Below are 15433 nucleotides of genomic sequence, written 5' to 3'. Positions count from 1 at the left end.
TGCAGGTGCCCTTCCCTTCCTTTGTCGAGGCCCAGGAATGAGCTTCTGTAATTTCCTGAGGAAGGGCACATCAGATGTCAGCTGTCACCTGTGCTTAGAGCCTGTTTGTCTGAGAATGCTTTCTTTTCCCTGTGTGCTCCGTGGTTGTTCTGTGGGGCACAGAATTCTAAGTTGGAAATGATGCCCCCCCTCCGATTTGGGGGCATTTCTCCACTGTCTTCTAGCTGGCATCCTGATAGTCCAACCCTTTATATAGGATCTGGAGGTTTTTTGTTGTTGTTGTTGGGGTTTTTTTGGTTTATTTTTGGAAACTTTTTATCCATTTTTATCTTTCCTTAATGCATTTTGATGCAGAGTGTTCTCATTTTATGTGCTAGACACTCAAATGAGCCCTTTTATTCTGACAACTCATGCACTTCAGTTCTGGAACATTTTCTTAACATTACTTTTTTGATAATTTCTCTCCGTCCAAAGTATTTCAGGTATTCTTTCTGGAGCTTCTGTTACTCAAATGTTGAACTTTATGGAATATCCCCCTAATTTTCTTTCTCTCTCTCTCTTTAACTTTTCTGTTGAAATTTTTATTTCTGCTGTCACATGTAAAATCTTTTTAGCTCTTTGAATATTTTACATGTCAAAATGAACCCACTTTTATGTGTAATGCACTAACATAAACATTTATAACTTACCTTCCTTCCTGGGTTTCATGTTTTATTTCCGAGGATCTTTATTCTGGGGTTTTGGTCTTGTTTTATTTTTGTCACTGTTTAGAGGTTTGTTTGTTTTCATGTGTGTATGTGTGTGTGGTTCTGGGTGGGGATTGAACCTGGGGTGCTCTACCTCCAAGCTACATCCCCAGCCTTTTTCTGTGTTTATTTGCGACAGGATCTTGCTAAGTCACTCAGACTTGAGTTCCTCTGCCTCAGCCTCTCAGGTGGCTGTGATTAACCAGCAGCACCCGAGGGTCTTTTTTAAATCACTGTCTGTATCTGTGTTAGCTTCTTCTCCTCTGTTATTGTCCCTACTGTTGGTGTTTTGGGCATTCCCCAGATAGATGTCTAGCGATCCTTGGATGTCCACGCTTGAGTGGGGCGCTGCCGCACCTGCTGTAGGGCTCCAGCCGCCCTCTTCCTGCTTCACTGCAGGGCCACGTGGGGGAACTGGCCTGTTTAGAGGATCCCCTCATGTCCGCCTCTGCTGTCCTTTTCTCATAGCTGGATCAGTGTCCCTAGTGAAGCATCATGAAACCAACTCTCTGCATTGTGAGACCCAAACAGGGCAGGAGCCTTGGCTTGATTTTTCTGTCTCCAGCAAGGTGCCTCATAGCTGCCATGGCCCTTCGCTGAGCCAAAAATCCTGGCGACTCCAGGCGCTGAGGCAGGAAGATCACAAGTTCAAGGCCAACCTCAGCAACCTACAGAGGCCCTAAACAACTTAGTGAGACCCTGCCTCAAAATAAAAATAAAAAGGCCTTGGGATGTGGCTCAGGGGTTAAGCACCCCTGGGTTCAATCCCAGGTACCAAAATACATACATAAATAAATAATCAAATATGCAAATTAATTAATTAAGTAAGTGGTAGGAAAGGACTTAAACCACCTCAAACTGAGGGTGATTTTACCTTTAGACTTTTTTATTTTATTTTTTTAGATTTTTGCTTTCCTTTTTTATTGTAATTCTCAGTAAATAAGAATTGCTGCAGCATAAAAATTGGCACTTAACTTCATATTCTGTATATTTGCAAAAAAAGATGTTTATGATTTATAAGCTTTTCTTTCTGTTCTTTTCTCTTTGGCACTGCAATTTTTAAAATTACTACTGTCTCAGAGAAGTAAATTTGAGCCAAATGTCCTGCCTTGGAGTAAACAGAGGCCTGCTAAGCAGATCTGCAGCATTTGGTTTGCAGTCTCAGTCTGAAGTCAGAGCTGACAAAGGGTGGTATTTCCCTGTGATTTGATTTTGTGCTAAGTCAGGTTTTTTTCTTCTGTAAAATGCTGGGCCTACTTCAGGTAAATCCAATCCTGCATTGATCTGTGGACTCTTTAGGGGGCGACATAGCACTTTTAATTCTCGTGTGCATCTGACTTGGTTGTCAACCTGGTGGTTGGAAGAAGGAATGGTGGTCCCTTCAAAGGGGCCTTTCTCGTCATTCAGATTCATCAGGAACCTGTCAGGTTCATCCAGACTTTTAGGAAGTGCTTTGCTTTCTATTTTAAGAAAATATGTTTTGGCTTTTATTTTATTTTCCTAAGCCTACGTGGTAAATAAAATATGCACTCTCCTATAGATTAAGGCTTTAGTTTGAAATGCCCTTCTAAAGAATTTTTTTTTACACACGTATGTGAAGTGTCACAAAGAAGAACCAGAGATAAATGGGGGAGGGGATTCTTCCCATAAGCAGCTTAGGAGATCAAATGTAAATGCAGAAGTGGCTATAATATATGTTAAGACAGAAATGTTCAAAGAAGAGATTACTGCCAGTTGAGGATTCAGAAAAGGCATTTTGAAATAAGAGTTAAGAGGGCCCTGAGCCACCCTTTGAAGAACAAGAGGCCAGGATTTGGGACTGAAGCCCTAGCCTTGGAGTAGCACTCACCCAAACTCGGGCCACTCGTGTTGTCTTGTGAGTGGCTCCTCTGTCCGCATCCTGTCTCTTTGCTGCCTCTGCAGGTTCTTTCAAAAAGAGCTGCAGTTCTTGACCAGGGACTGGGTTGGAACTGTCCCTGTTCAGGGCCTCAGTTCTGTCCCCAGGTGTCAGTCATCTGCTGGCCTGGGAGTATGGTTAGAAATGGGTGCAGATTTTCCCAGGACAAAGTCAGATATTTGGCCAGCAATGAGGAATCAGAGGGTTCCTGAATTGGTACCCAGGGATGTGTTCTCTCTTTAGCTTTGACAGTCCTCATTGAAGCCAAGACCACACACATCCTACAGACAGCGTGAGGCCTTCTGTCTTGCTTAGCAGCTGGGCTGAATGTTCCACAGTGACCAAGTAGAAACCGCTTTAGAATCCAGATGGACCTTATTCTAAAATTAGGAATCTGTTTGAAGGTACATAATCACAATTACTTAAAAATTAGGGTGCTGTAAGACTGATTTATTTTTAATGTAATGGTCAATAGTGGCATTGATACAAACATTATTTTTCACTTTTAGCCTTTGGAGACTCGACTCATTTCAGAGACCACATCTGTTTGCAAGCCAGAACAGGTGGCCAAACAAATTGTTAAAGATGCCATAGTAAGTAAAATCCTTGTTTTGTTTTCCATACTGTTTGTAGTTACACTATATTTCCATACTGTTTGTAGTTACACTATATTTCTTGAGATATTTACTCAAGGACTTATTTCAAAAGAAAAATTATTTTAATTTTTTGGTCAGATTCATCCTGTCTAATGTCAGACTCTACTTTTCTTCCCTAGACACTTTATTATATGTTATGTGCCTTAACCTTAGGAACAGTGAGGGTATCTGGAACTCTCGTTCTTTAGATGAGACTCATCCATAAGATTTAAACACAGTATGCAGGCTGCTCCCTCTGTTCTTTCCCACAGCGTTTTCAGTTTTAGATTGTTTTAGGGACTTTATTGCCAGGCTCATTGATTCTTTTCCCTTGCTGCTTCCTCATATCATTTTCCCAAAGAATAACTAATAAGAAAGTGCAGCCAGCCTGCTGGGCCCCTCATCCTGGTATCCCAGCCCTTGCATTTTCTCAGCTACTGAGTTTTCTGGGAACCAAAAATGGTATCTTTAGAGATCATGTGCTGTTTTGTAGAGCAACAGCCAATGTGCCGCGTGCCTTTTAGCAACATTCCTGTTGAACCTCATGCAGAAAAATGGACCAGAATGAGGGCTGTCTGTGATCAGCAGGCCCATCTCTGTGATCAGCAGGCCCACGGTGGCATTGGAACATCTTTAGGACCATTGGAGTGAAGGTGTCAGCATGGTGTAGTGCAGCCTGAGAATAGCCCAGTGCGGCTGTGTGAGGCTGAGCTGAGTAAAGTGAAAGAAGTACCAGCCTCTCTTAAAATATACACACTGGTGAGCAGCTTTGCCCAGGCACCTTAGAAAGCACAGGCGATGGCACGAGTGGCTTAGATGGGATTTTTTTTTCCAGTTCATTTCAAGTCAAAGCAAATAGACCCTAAGTTCTTAATAATCCTGAAGCACTCTTCCTATTTTGACAGGATTCCTTTCATAAGGTGGTTTTTCAAATTTTTCCTTCTCTTGACCACCTTACACTCTTTTTAATTATCGACAGTCCTTAAGAACATTTATTTAACTGGGTCATATTTATCTGTAGTTGTCATGTTAGAAATTGAAGCCATAGTTTTAAAAACTTAGTTATGAATTCATTAAAAGTAATAATAAATTCATTGTATTTCAATATGACATATTTCACAAATATAATTATTTTCAAAACAAAAATTCAGCAAGAGGGGCTGGGGTTGTGGCTCAGTGGTAGAGTACTTATCTAGCACATGTGAGGCACTGGGTTCAATCCTCAGCATCACGTGAAAGTAAATAAAATAAAGGTTTTCTGTCCATCTAAAACTTAAAAAAAGAAAGAAAGATAGACATTCAGCAAAAAGAGTGGCATTGTTTTATATTATCACCAATTACTTTAAGGTCTGCATAATAGAGGCCAGCCTGATTCTCTTGTCTGTTTCTGTGGTCAGTCTATTATAATATTTTGTTTTGGTTGAAACAAATGAAGAAAATATGACCATGTAGTTAGAAGAGGAAGAAATACCTTTTAAGGCTTTTCAGACAATTTTGGATATCATTTTCTTCTTTTGATATTAAAATCCAAACTGGATAAATGGTCATTTCTTAAAGGTTAACTACAATGTGAAATTGGAAACCACATCAATGAACTTTTTGTTCTCCATGACATTAAAATCCGTTGGTTTTTCTTGCACTTTGAATAGATCTTTTACCCATTCATGATTTTGTATCAGGCATTAGTCATTTGGAAAATATGGGTTCAAAAATATGAGTTATCAAAAAAAATCACATCATCAGTATCACTGCTGATCTTACCATAAAAGTATGTGTTGAGAAGCCAGCAGTCTCAAGATGGCAGATGTAAGTTTTTTGCATATCTGAACTTTTCCTTGAAAACTCAGATTTTAACATTACCCCCAAATGCACCAAGTTGTTTTCCTCCAAGTGACAGGTTCATTTGGTCCACTCTGCAAGTCTTCTGCAGCCAAGCAGAATCACCCGCACTGCCTGTCACAGTGCTTGGTGCTTTTGTATGAAAACAGGGTTCCTGGGAGGACAGCAAGTTCAACTCCGAGGAGTTGCACGGGCTTTGCCTTCAAGTGCTGCAGAGGCACCCGGTGCCAGTTCCTCCCTTGTCAACTGGAGTACTGTAACCCCACCTCATTCTTGAGGAATCCCACGGATGCCTGAATCTGCAAACCCTCTACGTACTGTTTCCCGCCCCGCCACATGTATGTAGGAAAACTTATATAGGTTGTGTTTGTGTGTATCATTATGGATGCATTTTTCTTCTTTTGATATTAAACCCAAACTCAATAAATGGTTTTCTTAAAGGTTATCTACAATGTGAAATTGAAAACTGCATCAGTCAACTATACAATTAAACTATAAAATAGGGTAATTTTTGAATTTGGTTTCAGATATGCTGGATAAAGAGATAATTCATGGCCAGGGTGGGACAGAGCTGGGTGGCATGAGATTCCATTGTGCTACTCAGAGCCATGTGCAACTTGAAACTCATGAATTGTTTATTTCTGGAATTTTCCATTTAATCTTTTCAGGCCTTGGTTGACTGTGGGTAACAGAAGCTGGGGATAAAAGGGGCTACTGTATTGAGGAGACATGTCTTCAAGGGTTGTGATTTTATAAAATGATTAACTTCTCTTCTTTATCAAGGGCATTTTTAAGGAAAATGGACATTGAAAAAATTTTTAAAGATTTTTAAAAGTTGTGTTTTCTTTGTGTATTTATTACTGCATGTGCATATGGCAGAGGTGGTGACGGTGACTTTTAGTGTAGTTTGGTGAGAACACTGATGGAGTTAATGCTCGAGAAGTCTTGCCCATTAGTGCACATGTCACTGTGGTAGAAAAAAAAAGGGCAGCGAGTGTCTTAGTATTATGACAGTCATTTTGTCCTTGGGGTCAGGGCCCCCCAGGGTCTGTGGACTCATATCTCAAGAGCTGCCCATCGCCCAAGGACAAGTGTCCGAGTTCTGATGTTTGCCTCGTTACCATCCTAGCCCACCTACAGTGAAAGGCACACCTCATTGCTGCTGATAGGTTGAATTGATTCCTTTCTACTGACAATGGGTCCCTCTCTCTTTCCTCTTCTTTTTTTTTAGCAAGGAAATTTTAATAGTTCCATTGGCTCAGACGGGTACATGCTCTCAGCCCTGACCTGTGGAATGGCTCCAGTAACTTCGATCACTGAAGGACTCCAACAGGTGAGCTCTGCCTCAGCCAGCAATCAGACAGACAGACAGACATATGGACAAGGCAGAAACTGCCCCTTCAAACCTCCATGGGAAAAGGCTAAGAGTAACTGTATTTGGGAATTTGAAGAATTTTTATTGAGCTATCAATTTTCTCTCTTCCTCTACTCACAATAAGTAAATAGGAAGTCGGTTAAGGATGTAACCTAAGGAATGTAGACTAGGAAGAAGTTTTTGGTATTGAGCCCTGCAAACAGATGAAGTACTGTCTCTGCTATTGAGCTGTTAATCTGGGTTTTCACCTGAGAAACGCCTTGCTTCAAAGAGTCTGAAAAAATGGAATTCTCCATCTAGTTTACGAGTGACCTTGCCTACAACATAATGAAACATTAGATGAGAAAACCTTTTCCAGCTGAGTTAGGCCACCAGTATCTAAACTTTTGAAAGAGATGTGAGTGGAGGGTTAAAAGCATTCATTCCCTACCATTGTGGCATTTATAGTTTTGTCCAACACTCAGAAGTTACCTATTGATGTGCATGCTGGGTGCTGTTTGCTTTGGAGAATCAGATGTAAGGCAACCTTTCCAACCTCAGGCTGCCTGCAGTCCAGTCTTCTTTTCCTTTCTCTTCTCTTGTAGTACTGGAGATTGAACCCAGGGGTACTGTACCACTGTGCCACATCCACAGCCCTTTTAAGATTTTTTATTGTGAGACAAGAGTCTCACTGAGTTGCTGAGCCTGACCTTGAACTCATGATCCTCTGCTTTAGCCTCCCAAGCTGCTGGGATTATAGGTGTGCACCACTGTTCCCAGCAGACTGCTTTTCCAAGCCACAGATACTCCTTGTGTAAACCTTCAGTGGCTCCCCAGTACCACCCAGATTAAGCTTAAATTCTAGCGCATGTAACAAGTCCTCTGACCTGCTGGCCTGCTAATCCTTCTAGCTCTTTCTCTTCCTTTCCCTACCCTTCTTTCTCTTTCTGGAACTTTCTTTATGTCTCTCATCCCCAGCTTTCCTTTGTCTAGCCAACTTTTAATCTTCCTTCAGGTCATATCTTCAACTCTCTGTTAGACTGTCTCATAATTGCTTTTTCTTGAGGTTCATATATGTGTAAATATGTATATTTGCATGTATATAATGGACTACTGTGTTTATGTGTGTGTAATATATATGTAATTATTTTTTAGAACAGCTTTAGGTTTATAGAAAACTTGAGCAAAAATAGAGTTCCTGTATACCCCGACCCACCCCACCTCGCCTCCCTACTAACATCTTGCATTAGTGTGGTGCCGTGAACCAGTATTGACATATCATTCTAACCTCAAGTCTGCAGTTTAGGGTAGAGTTTATTTCTGGTGATGTGCACATCTGTGGGTTTTGACAAATGCATAATGTCGTCTATCTACCATCACAGGGTCATGCAGAGTAATTGCACTGCCCTAAAATCACCCTGGGTGGCACCTTTCCATCCCCCATCCCCAGAAACCCCTGTCTACCAGTGATCATTTCACTATCTTCCTGGTTTGGCTTTTGCCACCTTTCCTGTGGTTTTTGCAGGTTATCCTTGCATACATTCAGAGAGTCAAGAGATTTCCAAGGGTTGCTAAGGAGATTGGAGACCCTCCCTGGCACTCGCGCCCTACCCCTCCGCAGCCCACCCCAACCCCACTTGCCCCGTTATTTCAGCAGAAGCTACCCTGTTCCCCCTGGAGATGGGAGCCCTACATTGCCACTCTTTCTGGGTTGGTGTGTCATGTTATTGCCTCCCAGGATGAACGACACTCACTTAGCTCTCCCCCCACCCTCCTCTCCCCACCCTCATTTTGTGATATCAGTTATTCTGTCCCTTTGTTTTATTGTCATCTTGGTTAGATCCGTATTAGGGAAGATCACTTTGGTGACTGTTTGGATGCTCTTTACAGCTGAATGTCATGTACAATGATTACTTTTTAAACACACACACACACACACACACACAACTTCTTATTTTTTCTAAAATTATTTTTTGCTTTTTTTAAATGTACATCTGGGCACTGTCAATTCCCTATTCAATCCTCCTCTGATCATCTTCGTCTCCTCTTGACATATTTAGCAATACCAGATATTGAATCAGGAAGGAATTCTTCCCGAAGCCCGGGACCTCCCAGGCCAGACCAGCTGCCCCTGGGCCTGTGCAGAGCTGATGCCTGGCTGTCCCAATTCTTGGTGGTCATGGGGCAATCCCTCCACCTCTTGTGTGGGGTCCCTTTTTCCTGTATCATATGACAGTGTCTTTCTTTGTTGACCCTTCACTTCACTTGCCTCTGGTCATAACTTTCTGAGAAAAGAAGGGGGTACCTGGAAGGCACATTTGTTGAATCCTTGCACATGTGAAAGCTTCTCTTTCTCTTTGCAGTTTAATGTCTTTTCAAGATCTTTAGTGAGAATCTGCTAGTGGAGAGAGTGAGGGTAAAAGATATGGCCAATTGCTGCCTCAGCCCTGAAACAGAAATTGCCTTTTTGCTTGATCATCTTTCTGGTTAACATATAGGCTCCAGCAGAGTATGCATCAGGAGGCCAGGGCAGGAGAATCACCTGAGCCCAGGAGACCAGTCTGGGAGACATAGTGAGGCCCCACCTCAAAAAGGAAAGCTCAGAGAGGGTGGGGATGTATCTTGCTCATCACAGTCTTCTCAGCACCTGGCACAGGGTCTTATCCTTGTGCTCAGAAGATGGATCTTAAACCACAGAAATCTTAATTACATATCCCTATGTGGGATGCCGAGTGGAATTGCCCTAGCTATTTTAGCTCTATTCTACTAAGAGTACCTATTTTTGTTCCTTTTATGGTTGGAATTGTTTAATTGATCAAACCGTGTCATCTCTGGTTAGCTCAGTGCTGAACAGTGGTACTGAGCCAGCATATTCTGCTCCCCAGGATTGACTGACATTTATCTATTTCCATTCTGCTTATGCTTGGAGCAGATTAGCAAATGTGTCCTAGAAACTACTTACAGGAGCCCTGAATACCTACACACCTGTGTTGTACTGTTGGATGAGCTGAAAGGTCTTTCTACCCTGCAGGTGGTCACCATGGGCCTCTTCCGCACAATCGCTCTGTTTTACCTGGGAAGTTTCGATAGCATAGTTCGCCGCTGCATGATGCAAAGAGCAAAATCTGAAATCGCAGACAAAACTGCCTGATTCTTGGGAAAAGACTGTTTCCAAATGATTTGGACAGCTTGCTGCTACATGGGACCCACCTTTTGGCCTGCAGACACTATGCCTCGTCTTCGAATATGCGGTTGGACCAGTGCTCTTCAGAAGCAAGAGGAAAGAAGTGCCTTTCCAACATCGGCACACTATGCAAACACGAACCAGGAGCGTGGCTTCTAGCCTCAGAGGTGGAGTGGTGGTAGTGTGAGAACGAGCAACACGTAGCAGGGTAAAGAACGGATGTGGATGATAATTTAAATTGTTTCTATTTATTCTCCCCCCCCCATGGAGATCAAGTCTAGAAATGTACTTTATGGCACATAAGAGTATGTCTTGAGGGCTTTTTAAAACTTTCCGTGAAAGGCAGTTTATGGATTTCTGGGGCTTTTTTTTTTTCCCACTTTCTTGCTAAGTTGGTGTATCTTACTCGAGATGAGTTGTACGCATTGCCAGTGAGTCTGAGTGCATTGGGTGTGAGTGTCGCAGACACCTCTGTGCTGGGCCGGGGGCTGCTGCTGGTGGGTGCTCTCTCCCTCTGATCCCATGGAGCTATGGGGGATGGGAGAGGGCAATACAGCCAGAGGTAAGGGTATCGGTCTTTTCCAGGCTTCTTTAGACCCTAATGCTTAGGAACTTTTCGTATTTTATTCATGGGGTAAGGCAGCTTCCTTAAATGTTTTCTGAAGATAAACAAAACCTTAGAAGCTTAAAAGTTTACAGTTTCTTCAGTAGCCATGGTGACCTGAGTTCCCCTCGTCCATTCTATTTTAGTGTCTGCTCTTCCATCTCTCCCTTTCAAGCTTTGCTTATACTCCTGTAATATTTTTGGGGGAAAGAAAAAAAAAAAAAAAACAGCTAAGATTTTTTGACTTTTCAAATTAATTCATGAATTCATTAAAACAAACAAAGAACTAAAAAGTGTGACATTCTTATCCTTGTAGCTTAGATGTAGCTTTCAGGAAAGGCTGGTGGTTGTTGATTTCAATTATACTCATTAAGAAAAAAGATGGCTAATTTTGAAGATACTCATTTTTGAAATAAAACGATCACCCGTTCTCTCTGACTCCAACACCGACCCTGAGAACAGGATCTTCACGCCACCTTCAGGTCAGGAAGCCCACTCAGACCTCTAGCCACCACGCCCTGGAAGTCCTCCCCTCCCGAGCAGGAGGTGTCTGGGTCATGGGATCTGTCGTCCATGGAGTGGGTTCCCACAGCAAGTGCCTCTGAGGAGTCTCAGCCTCTGTTCCCCCTTGCCTCCTGTTGGTTGTACGTGCTCCTCCGACTTCAGGACAGTGTCCTTCATCTTAATGCTATAGCCATCCCTTTACCCCCTGCAAATATAGTAGCACATTCCAGTTCACCTCGCTGGGAAAAGACCTCTACTTTTGAAGAAGAAACTTTTTTACCGTTCCTTTTTTTGGGTGTGTGTGTGTGCGTGTGTGTGTGTGTGTGTGTGTGTGTGTGTGTGAGAGAGAGAGAGAGATACTGGGAATTGAACCCAGGGGCACTGTACCACTGAGCTACATCTCCACCCCTTTTTTTAAATTTTTTGAGACAGGATCTCGCTAAATTGCCGAGGCTGGCCTTGAACTTGCAATCCTCCTGCCTCATCCTCCCCAGTTGCTGGGATTACAACTTCTTCATTGTTAAAACGAAACAAAAATGATCAAAGCCCTAGAAACACAGCTAGGCTTTTTTTTTTTTCTTCTTCTTTTGATTTTTTGAAGCTCTTGACTTTAAAGTGACTTAAGTTGTAAACAGTAAGATGTTTAATGGCTCCATGATGTCTTTTTAATCAAGATCTGTGTATGGCATATTTTAAACACTGATAACTACAGAAGAAATTATTATTTACTATATAAGTTACTGGGAATAACTTCATTACAGTTTACAGGAATGGGTTGATGCCAAAATGGTCCCACAGATATTTTAGTCTCATATAGCCAAAGTTTGTAGACGATGTTGACTCATATTGTACAGCTGCAAAAATGGAATAGTAGCTGTATTTTTCTAATTCACAGAAAAGAGTTAATGTCTGGATGTTCCTTAAATTTATTCTTTTCTTATAAATTTTCCTTGAATGATGGCACCTTCTGTTGCTGGTCTGTATTAAATCTAGTCCAAGATGGTGTCTGATTAAATATAATTAACTACTTAACAATAATTATTTTAGCATACATCTTTTTTTTTTTTTTTTTTTCAAATTATCCTCAAAGAGAATACTGTTACTGCAGGGAGTCTACTGCCTTAGCACATTTAAAAGCCCACATTCTGTGATGGGAGATATTGTCTCTAACCCAGTTTAAACCCAGGCACAAGAGCAGATTTGCAGAAACGGTAATGCCAGAGAATGAACCTTTGTCAGAGACGTTTAAAGGCCCACACTCCCTTATCCCAAAATCTTTTAAACCAAGTTTTTTTTTTTTTTCTAAATTTGATGCCACAGTTTATTTGTTAGCAAAACTTGACTTGAACTAATGTGAGATTATTGTAGTTTATGTCACCTTGTGTGCCTGTTCGTTAATTTTGCCAGAAGAAATAGCAATGGGTACGATTCCAGGTATTGCCAAGACTTTGAAGGTGTTCTGTGATATCCAGGGCATGCCCAGAGTACCTTTCAAAGATCCCACAAATACAAATTCTAAAACACACCTGGCCCTGAATCAAACACCATTGCCCTACGTAAATGTATGATTACACAAATAGTATGCCTCTACTTGATGTACAAACAGAGAAACAAGATTTATCCCATTTGTTTACAATAAAAATAAATTTAAAAAATAAATAAAACACACCTGGCCCAAAAGGTTTTAGATAAGGGATTATAAACATTTAAGCAACATCCCACAGTGCTCCAACTCCATCCCAAACATGAAATTCTACTTTTTATCTCTTTTGGCTTGATTCTTGTACAACTTTTCTGCTCAGGGGAAAAAGGAGGGGAAAAAACCACCTCAGTCTAATTATTAGGGAAACTATGAATTTTTTTTTTTTCTTTTTTAAGATCATATTGATTCAGGGGCTGTGGATGTAACTCAGTGGTACAGTGTTTGCCTAGCATGTGCGAGACCCTGGGTTCCAGCTCCAGCAACCAAAAAAAAAAACTCCCTTTGATTCAACATCTGCTACAGCCAGAAAGGGTGGATTTTCCTTAGGCAGCAGAGGTTTTAATTTTTTTTCCCTTTGGTGCTGGCAGATGAAGCTGTGGGTTGTACCACTGAGCTCACCCCCAGGCCTGGGAGTTCAACAATGATTCTCTTGAACTGTTGACTCCATGTGACCATCAACAGCTTCTGTGAATTTCAGGTCTGAAGTGCCTGCTCTGCTAGATTTGGTTGTTCTATTTTATTTTAGTGTACTTGTGAGTGTATTTATTAAGAATGAACATGCAGCATACAAATTCCAAAATAATTCATTCAAGGACCCTCCATAAGTGAAAAATGTCTAGTAAACAATTCTCATTTCTTTTTACAAAAACAAAAATCATGGACCGGGGATGTGACTCAGTGGTAGAACCGAGCATGCCTGGGGCCCTGGGTTTGATCCCCACCCCACACACAAAAACGTTCTTTTTTATGTTTTTAAAAAATTTAATAATTTGCACAGTGAAAAGAATAAAATTTAAAATTCTGTTATGATGTCTCTTTAATACATATATATATATATTTAGTTTTATTTATCTGATCTTTCAAGCCATATGTTACTGATTCTTGCAAGTGAAACTTTGACTCTTTCTAATACTTAGATGATGAAAGCATTTTGGTAATAGTTGCTTCAATTCAAAGAATTATATTTTTTGTCTTTCTAGAAGAGGTCAGTACATAATTTTTTCTGAATTATGTCATCAGATTTAATTTTATTACATCATGTTCTAATTTAAACGTATTACTCACTTGAGGACGCTTTTAAATATTCATACTTTTGATGTAAATGCTTTGTATCTTTCTCATTTCCTTTAGTTATTAGTAACTCAACTTTAAAAATTACCTGCTGACCGTAACCTTCCAGTCATGGACTGAATCACTGTTCACATTACAGTTTGGGGTAGCTGTGGATTTGATATTTTAAAGAGGAGAATAGTTGCTTTTATATTTTACACTTGCTTGATGTGACAACTCTAATGTCATTTTTAAATTGAAAAAAGAGCACATGGCTATTTTGATACATTTTAGAACTTGTGTTGGCTACTTTAGAAGCTTTTGTGGCAAAATTGTAACCTAATTTTCATATCTTGTATTTCTGAATCACAACAAAAAATAAATGAGGAACAAGCTTTACAAATCTGAGAACTTATTTTCCTAGACATCTGTTTTTTAAGAGGCCACTTAAAATACAAACGTCTTCTATGATGCTATGTTGACTTTGCATCCTAAGCTATCACAAGGCCTGATTTTTATCATTTTTTTAGAAAGAATATTTTCAGTAAGTAAATGCTTGGTATTCTAAGTTATTTCAAATATGTTCTGTTTGTAGGACTCTGATACAGGGTATATGAGTAAAAGTTCAACAAACGTGAAATTTGGTAAAATCTGAGGAACTATTTCAGATACAAAAAATAGATATTCTGTACTTTGCATTATATCTGCATATTCCATCGGTAAATTGTCTCCTAGCTCTAAAGGGCAGCAGACGATACAAGATTGATATGAAGAAGAACACACCTTGATAGTCTTGATATTCTCTTAAACACAGAAATTTTGGTCACATGGAGAAAAGACTTTTTTGGACCCCTGGGTTGGCAAGCTTAACCTTTAAATTTGAGTAATTTTTATTCATAAACGGCATGTGATATCACTTCTTTAACTTTTATTTTTAGATCTTTCTTGATTTCTATTTCACTCCTGATTTTATAACCTGTTTCTCCTCATTCATCATATTTGTTGAATCCCAATGGTGAGTCAGGTACCGTGGCGCACAACTATAATCCCAGTGGCTTGGGAGCCTGAGGCAGGAGGATGGCAAGTTCAAAGCCAGCCTCAGCAACTTAGTGAGGCCCTAAGCACCTGTTTCAAAATAAAAAATAAAAAGGGCTGGAATGTGGCTCAGTGGTTAAGCAACCCTGGGTTCAATCCCTAGTACCAAAAAAAAAAAAACAAAAAACCAGCGGTGAGCTGGATGTCCAGATCAGATGCTGTGGATACAATTTTGCATAATCAATTTGTTATTTGTCCTGGTGATTGTATTTCTTGTTTCTTTATCACCTCCTTTCCTTAATCCCTCTAATGATCCCACTATATGCTTACAAGTTTTGCTGGCGAAAGGGGAACCAGCTCCTGACTCCTTCGTTGGCTTGAGGCCTCTGAATTTTATGCCACAACTGTCTGAATGCCAAGCACACTGTTCTAGGCTGGGACTTCACCAAGGAAAAGTGTGGTCCCTGCCCTCAAATTACTTAAAATCTAGTGCAGAAAACATGCCAGAAATTGCACTCGATGGACAATTGATGGAAAGCAGATGCCTATCCCTGTTGAGTGCAGGACATGTTTTAAATCATTGAAATTATACATTAACTCTATGAGTAATAATTTCATCTCCCTGTGTTATGAATGAGGGAACAGATGCCCCAAGTCAGCTGCCAGGCAGTGGAGCCAAGATTCAAACCCAGGTTACTAGTGTTTAAGCTCTCAGCCTCTAAGTCACATCAAGCAGCAGGTGGACTCCAAAGGCTGCCCAGAAAAGTCAAAGATGGTTTCTCAGAGATGTTCTTGAGCTGGAACCTGAGGAACGAGTGTTAATTTACCAGGTGAAAAGGTTGGGTGCATTTCAGGAAGACCAGCCGGTGTGCAAAGTCAACAG

At 40.7% G+C, this 15433-nt stretch overlaps 1 protein-coding gene across 1 annotated transcript in view; it reads left to right on the top strand.

Annotated features, from left to right (window-relative positions):
• Kdsr (3-ketodihydrosphingosine reductase) overlaps positions 1-10521 on the top strand; it is a 29297-nt gene extending 18776 nt beyond the window's left edge. Inside the window, exons 8-10 of the mRNA XM_047526536.1 lie at positions 3153-3236; positions 6349-6450; positions 9503-10521. Of these exons, the coding sequence (XP_047382492.1) occupies positions 3153-3236; positions 6349-6450; positions 9503-9622 (306 nt within the window). The 3' untranslated portion in view covers positions 9623-10521. The remainder of the gene's footprint in view (positions 1-3152; positions 3237-6348; positions 6451-9502) is intronic.
• The last annotated feature ends 4912 nt before the right edge of the window (positions 10522-15433 follow it).

Source organism: Sciurus carolinensis, chromosome 15, assembly GCF_902686445.1.
Source record: "Sciurus carolinensis chromosome 15, mSciCar1.2, whole genome shotgun sequence".
Classification (NCBI taxonomy): domain Eukaryota; kingdom Metazoa; phylum Chordata; class Mammalia; order Rodentia; family Sciuridae; genus Sciurus; species Sciurus carolinensis.
This window is presented reverse-complemented; position numbering and strand designations above follow the sequence as displayed.